We start from the raw sequence: 12,141 nt of genomic DNA, 5'->3' as shown, positions 1-12,141 counted from the left end.
TGAATTAATTATTTTTTACTGATTCACTAGGGACTTGGGATATCATTGTTACAACTAGTGATGCTTCATGCATGAGCCCTAAAATGGCTTTAACTGTTTGTGGTGAAAATGGCGCAAGTATACCAGTCTTATTTCCCAAAGGATCCCTTAAGGCTGAGATTTGTCAGATGTCAGTGGAACTTGGTAAGAAATTTACTGCTATTTGCAAAGTTCGCTTGGAAATAGAAGATGGCAGAAATGGAGAGAACTGGTATTGTCGTGAGGTAAATATTACTAATGCAAACCCAGATCTTTCTGTTTTATTTTATTTCAATTTTAAGTTCTCTACTTTCCATAATCTACAGTTATTATTTCCAGAAGCAACTTCCCGTTGTGTTCAATATTATGTAACATTTTTTATTTACAAAGCAAATGGATCTGGTAACTGTATTGGTGCTGTGATTTTATAATGTGCTCAAAATATTTTTGATTAGAATATGTTTGAACAACAAAAATCTTGTAAACTTAAGTTGGATTTCTGGAAGGTAGCTGCTTACAGAGGTGCCATAGTCTATAGCTTTCCCCAGTGCTATCTTTTTATAACTAGCGCCACTGGCATAAATGACAGTGTTTACATAATTCCAAATTGGCTATTACATGTTATGGACCTATGATCCAAGACTACTAATGAAGCGAGACACTAGAAATGCCTTTTGACAAAAATATCTGCCATTAAAGTTGGCATTCTAGAAAAATAAATGAATAGCGAAAGTGACAATCTTTCCTCTCATGTCTAAGATGCTGAAGCTAAAAAACCTTACATCACATCAACATTGCTGTGACACTTTACTGCACAGAAAAGATCCTTTATCAACTGACAAAATAAAAGGAAGTATGTAGGGAAGAATCCCCTACTTTCAGCTTTCATTATACCTTAGTCCATGAACATTTGTGTTTCATTTTCATTACAAAATCAGGTGGGAAAATGTTAATTCTCAGTCTAAATATGTTATATTAAGCTGCTGGATGAAGCACCTGACATTTATCTGCTAGGCCAGTTGTTAATTTCATCTTCTTTTCCAAATGAAATATTCATAGAATAAGTCTGTCAATAACATTATAAGATTATAAAACATGGTGGATCAGAATCGAAGTTTGCACTGAGGATAGAAACTTGGTAATTACAAACAGTGATTCCCATTAACTTGCTTTACTTCATTAAGTCATGGCAGTGACTCAAAGCTTAGTTAGAAGATCACTACCATTTATATGGATAATGAGAATATCTACATTATATTAGGGAGGATTAAAAATACAAAGGGCATAAGCAAAGTGCTAGCTGTGTGGGATTAGAAAGGATTTCCCTTAGGGGTGGGTTTTGCCATCACAATCCCATTGTAGGAATGCTTCAATCTTCATGTGAGGTACCTAGTACTAGTTAATATGGAAGGATACTAGGTCTAGTTTGACCACTGGTCTAATCAAGTTTGATAGTTCCTGTTTTCCTATTACTATTTTATTTAAATTATACAAGACTGGACTTCACAATCTAGGGGACTTGCCCTCACAATCCAGGGAAATGTCATGCACTTCATTCTGCTGTTTTATGGTAGACTGAGATTAAAGTCTCCTAATCATTGTTGAAATTAAAAGCACTGAAAAATAATTCTATTTGTTTTTGAATATACTGTCTCACATCACTCTAACACAATATCCAGTACAAGAACTAACTATAGCACCTCATTTCTAGAGAATGTATTAGCCAAAATACAAGAACAGGTTTTATTCTTCCCACTTCTTCAAGAAGCAAAGCACAGGAAGTGAAGTCTGACCTTCAAGAAACTTTCCAGACATGCAGACATCAGTATGAACTAGAGAATTCTCTTTAACTCTATATCCAAGCCTACATTTCATTTTTTTTTAAATCTTTTCAATGTTTTATCACATCGTGGAAAAGATAGGAGCCCTTTAAAGACCAATATAACAGTACCACATGCCTACAATTTTTGCTAATAAAAGACGTTGAGCTTAGTTTGGTCATTTTTTCCCAAAGGTAGTGAAATAGATGATATAGAAATGAAAGATTAGGCCATTTTTCATCTACTAGTCAAAACAGGATTATTCTGTATATATCCAAGTGCTTTGTCTAGTCTTGCTTTAAATGTCTCAGGCAATAGAATTTCAGTTACTTACTCTTGGCATCTATTCTGCAATCTAATAGACTTCATTATTAAAAGATTATTTCTAAAATTCAGTTTTCTTTGTTCACTATCACCCCTTTATTTCCTTTATACAATAATTCACAGAGATTCAATACATTCATTAACAAGTATTTTTAAAATCATGTGATTCAGACATTACTAATGTGCTGGATTTCTATAGTTTCATTTTTCCCAGAATTCCCTTAAAGTATTTTTTTCAGTTACAGAATCTTAATGACTTTCTAATAAGCTATCTTTCCTTCTCCTGCCTGGTTAAAGACCAGTTTCAGAAGGCCAGTTTAGAATAATAATATTCTTTCTTTCTCTACTAATAATAATTGAGATTATCTATCTATCTATCATAGTTTACACAAGAATCTCAGAACACAGATAATGAGATTAGTTTATATTCTTTTTGCATGTGCAGGTGAAACTTCAACACAGAAAAAGTAAAGAAATTCTAGAATTTCCATTTCTTCGGAACTTTGGAAATGCTGAAGGATGCACAGTGGCTGAGCTTCCTGTTCTCACACGTGGTTTTCACTTTCTAATAGGTTTGTTACTTCCAAAAGCACTGAAGATTTGGTCAAGGATCCTGGCTGAGATTTTCAAAGCAATGAAAGAGATTACATAATACATCTTCTATTCATTTTAATGCATTAATGTAGCTAAATCCTCTGCACTGCTTTGAAACTTGGACAATTTATTTAGTTGTGCATTTATTTAGTTGTGTTTTCCAAGTATGATTAATGCCAGTTTCTGATGCAAAGAGGTGCAGAAATTGAGCACTGAAAAGATTAACAATCTTGTGAGTAACACTCATCATTCATTTTCATCTTGAAAATTTTGCTTTGTTTCTCTCTCAAAAAACAAAGGAAATTCCAAGGGAATGACTCTTGGTGCTGCAATTTCAGATAAGAAGTTATATAGTTCCTCACACAAGATGCATATATGTTTGTGCTCTTAGGAATTTAAGGCATTCATCATTTATGATATAGTTACTAAGTTTCCTCAGAAATTTTCTACGGTGAATTTTGCCTCTCTAACCTCATGACTTTGGAGTGCATATTGCTTTGAGCCTAAATCCATTCATAAACAGAAACTAGTACAGAAACCAATACCTTAGTAGGTACTCGGACTTAAGGACTTAACTTCAGTGTTCTTTCAGCTGCATTGACTTCCTGTATTTCCTGGGTGAATTTTAAGGAATTAAGGGACTATAACCTGGGTGAATTTTAAGGAATTAAGGGATTATAACCTAAATGGTCTGTGATCTATCTGCTTGAGAAATCACCTTTCTCCCTCAGCTCTGTAGCCAGAGTTGATATCAGTGAATACATTCATGCCAGAGCTCCCTTGATATAAAATTAAGGAAGCTATGGGCAGGACATTCTGTTGGAGGGTCCCTTGACCATGAACCCTTGCTCCAAAAAAGCACAAATATGTTGGCTTTCAGGGGATGCTTCACTCCTCATCTTCTTAAAGGACCTTTTGGTGAGAGAGTGAGACCTTTTGCCTGAGGCTATGTCTATACTATAAAAAAAAGTCGGAAAAGGATCTCAATTTGTTAGAAAAAACCCTCTTTCAGAACATCCTCGTAGAATGAGGTTTACAGGGATGCCAAAAATACCACGTCTGCTTTTCCGATTTTTTTTTTTTTTTTTTTTTTGGAAAAGCAGACGTTCCTTGGATGTAGCAGAGCTTTTCTGGGATACCTCCAGAAAAGCTCTGCAATATAGACATAGCCTGAGTGGCAAAGTTAAGTAGAACATGTTATTTTCTCCATAATTTTGTTCCCTTTGTGTTGAGCCAGATCTTCATCCCTTATCAAATGCCTTTTGCATTGCTCTAGTGGCACAAAAAAAGAGCACTTAAAGTGACCCTGCCAAGGATTCCCCAGTAGAAGGGAATGAGAGGGAATTGGCTAGAAGTAAGGGAATGGGACAGAAACATATAGTGCTCTTCCAGATCCTCAACTGGCAGCCTATTCCCCAAGGGATTGCTGAGAGTGGTGTAATTTAGAGCAGACTTTAGGGTGATCTGAATTATGCAAGGACTTTTTGATCAGTGGCCAAGATTCAAAGAAAGTGCAAAGGTTTCATCTTCTCCACTGCCAGCAAAGCTAAGGATTGAGCCTTTTATATTTAATTGTGGTTCTGAATAATTATTAAGGTCACCTAGATTTTAGGATGAATATTTCTGTACGTTTGTTGTGCTTCTAAACAAACAAAACAAACAAACAAACAAACTTGTTCCCGGGGTTGCTGTGTTTGTAGTTTTAGAGTAATCAGTACTGATTCTGTTTTTTCCAGTCAAAAATTGTTTTGATTGTTAATATGAATTACATTGATATTCGTTTTAATCAAAACATTTCAGTGTAGTTTTATAAATGATACCATTTTGCCAAGCTCTTTAACCAATTTGGCCAGGAATGGTCCAGAAATTAACGTATAATTTTAATATATTAAATTGAATATATTTTTTACCTGTCCAGCTTCAATACTTATTTCTTTTCCCCCCAACAGTAAAAGAGTATGTTCTGTACATTACTACAGCTGCATCCCTGGAGTCAGGAACAGATGCTGATGTGTATGTCACTCTAAGAGGGCTCTTGGGAGACACAGGAAGAAGAAAATTAACAAGGAAAGGAGAGGCTCTTTTCACCAAAGGAAAGGTGTGGTTATCATTTGTAAAGGATATATTGCACTTCTAAGGCCTGATCCAATTCAGATTGACTTCACTGAGAGTTGGATAGGGCCTCCAGTTTCTAGCCGGTGATGCCTTCTGACTTTTAAATTGTGTATGGAGTCACATACAGATAGATTACACACAAAAGAATTCCATTAAAAAGTTTAAGATTACAAGGTCAAGCACTCAAAACTTTGGAAATACCAGAATTAAGGTTATCTGTGAAATGTTAAATTGACTGCTTGTGCATATGCATTATAATACAGACTTTAATTACATGCCAGTCAGTCTCACAGATATTTGGTGACAGCAGAGGAATGGTGAGACTCAGAAATCATATTTTCTACTCTAGGCTATGGGGAGAAACATGCTTTCAGGGTCAAGCAGGGCCGACTTATCCATTAGGCACAGTAGGCACAGTGCCTAGGGCCCACGATACTTTTAGGGGCCCACAAAAATGTTTTAATTTCTTTTAAAATCAGAAGAAAAAAAATGAACTTTCAGGATCGGAGAAAATGTTTTATTTTTTTCTCACATCAGAAAAAAATGAAACTTTTAGGGCTCACGAAAATTTTGCCTAAAATAGAAAAAAGAGTAAAATGTTGAAGTATTTAAAGTTATATCAAAAATAATTTTTAATATTTTTTTTATAGAGAAAGGGGCCCATGAAGGCACAAGTGCTTAGGGCCCATGAAAGTCATAATGTGGCCCTGGGGTCAAGACCAAGTGGGAAATAATTCTTTTGTTCATTCCCCACAAGTGTGACCCCTTCTGCCTGTCCCTGTTCTACCTTCTGCCTGTCCCTGTTCTAATCCTGAGTCTTCCCCATTCTTTGATCCTCATCCCAGTTCTATTCCCCTCACCTAGCGAGTCCCAGTCTCCACTCCTCAGGCTTTTCATCCCGGTTTGTTTGACCAGCAAGTCCTAGATTTTCTCTGCATAGTCACTGCACAAGCCCTAGTCTCCTACCTTCACTCCTTGTGCCTAGTCCCATTATCCAACCAATTGCAGTCCCCACTTCTGACTCCTCATCAAATTTCCCTTCTCCCCAACTTTAATCTCCAGTCATCTCCTCCCACATGTACATTCCCCATCCCCACTGGCCTCCCAGTCCAAGTTTCTCTTCTTGAGTTTCTCGTCCAATCTCAGCCTCCTCCTCCTCTAGTTCCATGTTCAAGTGTCTTTTCCCAGCCAGTCCTGGGTCCCCCCATCACCCTGGTCCTCATCAGATACATCTGTTCTCCCTCCATCTCTTTCCTATAGCCTCTTAGTTCTCAGTGCTCATCTCCTTTCCTAGCAGTACCTGTCTCCTTCCCTGATTCCCAGGTTACGTTTTCTTGCTCAGTCAGTCCCAGCCTCATTCTCTGCCCCATGTCCAGTCCCAGATTCCCTCCCTGCCACCAACCTTCAGTCCCATTCTCCATTATCAGGCTTCTTGTGCCAACATGTTCCCTTCTCCCATTTCCCCACTGGTCCAGTTCTTCTCTCCTCAGCGTTCAGAACAGGCGGTTTTCTCCTCTAAGCTTCCTGGGCTCAGCAGTGGTGGTGGTGGTCAGGGGAGGCATTCAGAGCACAGGAGAGACAGTGTCACAATTCTGTTAGATAGACATCTGTCAGGGATGGTGTAGACAGAGCTTGGTCCTGCCTTGAGGGAGGGGGGCTGGACTCGATGACCTCTCGAGGTCCCTTCCAGTCCTATGATTCTATGATTCTTTTCAGTTGCCTGGACCACAATTGGGATCCACACTACCCATAACAGCCCAGAATTCCAGCTGCAGGGAAAGTCCTGGGGTTTGTGCCTACTCTGATGGAATCTTTGAGAATGTAGCTGCTTATGTCTAAGCCAGTACTGAGCATGTATAGTCTTCAATTTCTTTTGCAAGTGCTGGTCCTGGTGTGTATTGCAGTGTGGATATGAGCATACACTCCATTTGCCTGGAATCAGAGAATTCTTGCAAACAGTGCTTATTTGCAGAGGCACCCTTGCCGCCATGTGCTTTCAACCAAATGTATAAAGGGCAGAGTGAACCCACTGTCTCCTCCCCCCTCCATGGCCTGGGTTGAAAACGCCAGTGCCTGGAGCTTTCTTTTGATTTCTTTGATTTGTAAATATTTTAGTTTGCCTTAGTGGTCTTGTACATTGCACTTTATAGTTAATCAGCATTTGATTGTTTTCATAGCTTTTAGCAGAGTTTTCTAGTTAGATAGATTCCCTTCTTCTGGGAATCCCCTCCTTGGCACACTGTAACAAGCATTGGACTATTGGCAAAACTCGGGGCTTCAGAAACTGTGCATCCTGCACTTGTTCTTTCTCTGTCAGTGTTGACCACCAGAGTTGTTTGTATTGTCATGGGGAGCACATGCCATGGTTCGGTGTGGTATCTACTACTCTTTTCCTAGCCATATTCCTGAGGTGAGGGAACTCTCATTTAGAAAACAACTCATGAAATGACCATCAAGACTCAGACCCACACCAAAGAACTGCTTCCCCTATACATAAATCTGAATTGACATGGAGTGTACCTTCTTCCACAAGGTCTAACTATGTTGCAGGGGAATCCATGTCCACAGGATTCCCTCTTTCCACTTCATCAGGATCATGCCGGGAAGGCAGAGAATGCTCACACAAACATAAGACTTTCCCTCTCAGTCTGCTTCAGAGACATCCAACAGAACTCTGCCTGAATCAAGCAAATCTGTTCATTCAACCCCTAAAGACTAACTCCTAGGGCCATGACTTTAACACCATAAATTCAAAGCTTTACCTGTACTTGACTGCATGCCAGTGACACCCATCCCAGCAGAGTAACATCCAAGTAAAAATGTTGAGATCTACCAGTTCTGGCATGATCAGAGCTTCTACTCATGACAGTATCAATGCTATCTCTTACACCAGCCACACAGAGCCTTCCTCTTCTCACCCCCATCAGTAGGAATGAATAGGATTTCCTCTTATTCCACGGAGGTCAGAGACTTATACAGCATTGGAGGATGTCTTTATTCTTCCTGAGCTTTTGACAAAAGCCTATTCCTTCTTCCATCTACCAGTCATGTTCTTCTGTAAAGGTATGCATTGACTACAGAACTTCCTTGTGCACACCATGTTGTGTTAATCATCAGACATTGGTTTTTCCATGGTTTTTCCATGTCCGTCAATGAGGGTTACAAGTGATTTATTGTCTGTTACCAGTGTAAATGAATCCAGTCTTCACAGATGTCTGTAGAAGTTTTCACTTGCCAGGCACTCCTTCTCAATCTAAGCATTTCATTTTTCTGCATCTGTAAGTATGCAAGAACAAAATGTGACAGGCTTCCATTCAGATCCATATTCTTGTAACAATACACCATTTGGCCAGAGTTGCTTATGTTAACAAACCAACAATGGTTTGTGAGAATATCATAGTGCTTGAGAACTGGAGCTGTTGAGATAATTTCCTTTACCCTTTTGAAAGCAATTTCTTGACTTGGCTCTAGTAGCCAAGATGTGTTTGACTTTAATAGTTCATCCAATGGTTTTGTGACTGTAAAAAGACCTTGTAGGTATCAATTGAAGTAATTTACTATCTGCAGTAAGTGTCACAGTTCTGGAGCATTTGTTTGGTTCATCCAATTTTCAAATTGTTTGTACTTTCTCAGGGCTAGAACTGACCCAAAAACTTACTTGGATGAAGGCAAAAACCTTTTTTTTAACTTGTTTATCTTCAGTTCAGACTAACTAATTGGACTTAGGACTTCATTGAGAAATTCGCTGTTCTTCCATCAGACGTCCATGTATTAGAATATTGTCAGTAAAAACAACAACTCCCTTTATGTTCATTAACCATTCTGCCATCTTACTTTTTAAAATTTCAGATGCACTAGTAATCCCAAAAGGTAATCTTTGAAAGCAAATTCTCCCAATGGGTGCGATAAATGTAGTTAGTTTAGTTCTTTCTTTAGCTAAAAGAATTTGCCAGAATCTGTTCAAAGCATGCAGCTTGTAGCATCCTTCACTTTGGGGAGCAAGCAATCCAGTGTTAAGAGAATATATTTTACTCACCTCTTCTTCATTAAATCTTCTAAGATTTAAGATTTGCATTTTCTTCATTATCAATACCACACCGTACCAATCTGCTCCTTTCTTTTTTGCGCAGGTGCCACTTTATGAATTAACAGAATAGGAATCTTGAGAGGTATCTATACACTATATGGGTTAGTATTGTTTCTTAAAGTTATTTGTACTTCCTCTCCTGTCAGAAGTCCATCAAGAAGTCCAGTATCCATCAGAAGTCCGTTATCCATCAAGTTCTTCTGCTTGTCTCACTAGGCTCATGCGACTGTCATATTGCAGCTAGGAAGGCTGTTATCTGTGATTAGTTGATCATATGCACTCTGAATGCATGGCTTTTGTCTTAGTGGGTTGTTCCTGTGATGAACTGGCCCATGCACTGATTCCACTCAACCCTTTATGGCTTCAGCTGGAAGCATGAGGAAGGAAAGGGTGTATGTATGCACCAGTGGAGACTGCTTACAAGAATTTGAGTAGATTTTCACAGGAATAGCAAAAAGCATGTCCTCAATATAAGGACCAAATTTTAATTCATTACCTCTAACTTTGAGAGTGGTTTGCCATTCAAAGAAACAGTCAACAGAATTTTTTAACATAGAGAAAAAAACTTATTTTCCCTACCCTTATTCCTGGAGACATTGAATCATTTTGGCTAAGTTTTTCCCAAGTATTTCACCCTAAGGCAGACACTCAGCGTGGAGCATTTAAGATAGTTTGACAAAAGTGAGTAACAACTGAAAGTATGGTCTTATAATGGGAAGTGTTGGGAAAACTTAGGAGGAGTTATCAACCCCAACTATGATATAATATACATGGATGTACCTTTCAGTGTACAGCACACAATTCTTTTTTCGTAGGTTAAAATATTGTGCAATAAAGAATATATAGTTTGTTTGGGTTTTTTTTTGTTCTGTGGCTTTCTACTGGCTTCAGCCTCCCAGAGGATAAAAATTTTCCCTGTGCAGGCCACTTTGATAAAAATCAGACCAACATAAACAGAATATCAGTACCAAACTGTAGGCATGATCCTGCATGGTGGAAAGGGTCTCCAATAAGTTCCTTACCACCCTCAAATCCCATTGATTTCAGTGGGAGTTCAGGGTACTCAGCACATGACAGTTGTTCACAAGAGAGCCCATGAGGTCTAGAGAATCTTTGTAAGCATTCCGAGTCACCAGTTGTAGATCAGTGTCCCGAGTTGTGACAGGTGAAATCCTGTCTTCTAGATTTTGAAACTTAGAACATGGTTAACTAACCTCCTTGGCCAGCACATCTGACAGTTTAAATCCTGTTCAGTTCTTAAGTGAAAATGAATTTGGTGTGTCCTTCATTGGATATTTCTGTACATCATACAGCCACTACATGAGTGGACATGTTCGATAGGCTGTAATTAAGAGAGGCCGAAAGTGAAAAAGCAGAAATACTGCATGTCAGAATGGAGTCTGAATTGGCAAAGTTTCACTGCATGGAGGAAGCTTTTTTAGTGTTTGCCTACACTATAGGGGGGCAAAAGATATGCCTGTTTTCCACATAGGAAGTGAAACAGGCATGTTCCTTTTGTTTCATTATTTGATTTGGCATAGTGTAGGAGTAATGTATAAATGTAACAGTGTTCCAGCATTTCTAGAGAATCTTGGTAAATATTAACATATGTTTATTTTAGAGCCTGGCATCAAATTGTTATGTCAGTTAGATAAATGATTCATAACTATAAAAACTAAAAGCTCTTGATTTTGCTTCATGTCCAGTTAAAACAAAATGTCCATAAAGGTGGTAAATAAATCTTGGAAATAAGAAAGGATAAATGGATTCTGTAAGTAGGTTTCCTGCCTTAGCAGCAACATTTTTGATCATTACATGTTCTTGGAAATTTCCAGTTGTTTTCTTCCACTCATAAATAAGCTGCAAAAAGATTCTCAACTATAGAGTGGCTCATAGATGCTGGAAGTAAAGGTGTATGGTGGAGGGAGGGAGGAGCTGCAGTACCACCCGCCTTGAAGTGGTTTCTATTATGTATAAGATTTATAGTTTAGTTTAATAGCTGTTAGCACCTGCACTATAAAAATTGTTCCAGCACCACTAGGCATCTTTCTAAGCCAACACACTCTCATTTTGTCAGGACTGTCATAAACAACAGCTTATTGGTGCAGAAACTGTATAGAACATAAATGGATTGTCACTGTATGGAAGACACTGGCCCCTCAGTCAGTTAGATCCCTCCTTCACCTGAGCTAGACACCATCTGCGAGTTACACGATAATTAAAGGCTGGATTAATTTTTTAAATTAATTTTTAAAAATTACCTTTGTGTCCTTTCAGAGGCCAAATTTTTACCCTTATGAATGAAACAGAGAACTGATCAGGTGGTAGAGAAATTCATTTACATGAACTCCTCATATCCAGTAGTTCCCTTCAGCTGTTCCTCTTGGTTTCTGAGGACAGGACAAGGAGTAATGGGCTTAAAGTGCAGCAGGGGAGGTTTAGATTGGACATTAGGAAAAAATTCCTAACTGTCAGGGTGGTCAAATATTGGAATAAATTGCCAAGGGAGGTGGTGGAATCTCCCTCTCTGGAGATATTTAAGAACAGGTTAGATAGACATCTGTCAGGGATGGTGTAGACGGAGCTTGATCCTGCCTTGAGGGCGGGGGGCTGGACTCGATGACCTCTCGAGGTCCCTTCCAGTCCTATTATTCTATGATTCTATGTTGCCTGAAAAACACTTTCAGTTCTAGAGCTAAGTTTCTGATGTTCTTTCATCATCCTTTCAGCTAATTAAACACCTGATGTTGTGAGGAGCTGAGTATCTTCAAATCCTTGTGACTTCACTGTTTTGAGGTATCTGATGTCCTCTCCAAAAGGATCCATGTGGGGGAGTGAGATGGGTGTGATGTGTCCCTGTACGGGTAGTAGAGTTCAGGGGTCAGTCCATCCCCATCACATCGCATGATCTCTTTTGGATTTTGAGATGTCTGATCTACAATGACTAAAGATGTGTTGAGAGAAAGAAAAATGGTCCTGGGAATAAATAGAGTTCAGGAACAACCACTTTTGGGGTACATTCATACAGTTTATGGCAGACTTCAGCCATGCAGAACACCATACCATCCACAGCCTCAGACCCAACTCTGACAAAATAATCAAAGAGGCTGACAAAGGGGGTACTGTAGTCATCATGAATAAGTCAGATTACAAATGGGAGGCTGCTAGACAGCTGTCCAACAT

General features: G+C 38.8%; 1 protein-coding gene across 6 annotated transcripts in view; it reads left to right on the top strand.

Moving 5' to 3' along the window:
• RP1 (RP1 axonemal microtubule associated) overlaps window positions 1-12,141 on the top strand; it is a 334,459-nt gene that overhangs the window by 280,608 nt on the left and 41,710 nt on the right. For all 6 annotated transcript variants that reach the window (XM_075920698.1, XM_075920699.1, XM_075920700.1 and 3 more), the window contains 3 exons: window positions 31-263; window positions 2,608-2,734; window positions 4,706-4,854. In XM_075920698.1, the coding sequence (XP_075776813.1) occupies window positions 31-263; window positions 2,608-2,734; window positions 4,706-4,854 (509 nt within the window). The remainder of the gene's footprint in view (window positions 1-30; window positions 264-2,607; window positions 2,735-4,705; window positions 4,855-12,141) is intronic.

Source organism: Pelodiscus sinensis, chromosome 2, assembly GCF_049634645.1.
Source record: "Pelodiscus sinensis isolate JC-2024 chromosome 2, ASM4963464v1, whole genome shotgun sequence".
NCBI lineage: Eukaryota > Metazoa > Chordata > Testudines > Trionychidae > Pelodiscus > Pelodiscus sinensis.
This window is presented reverse-complemented; position numbering and strand designations above follow the sequence as displayed.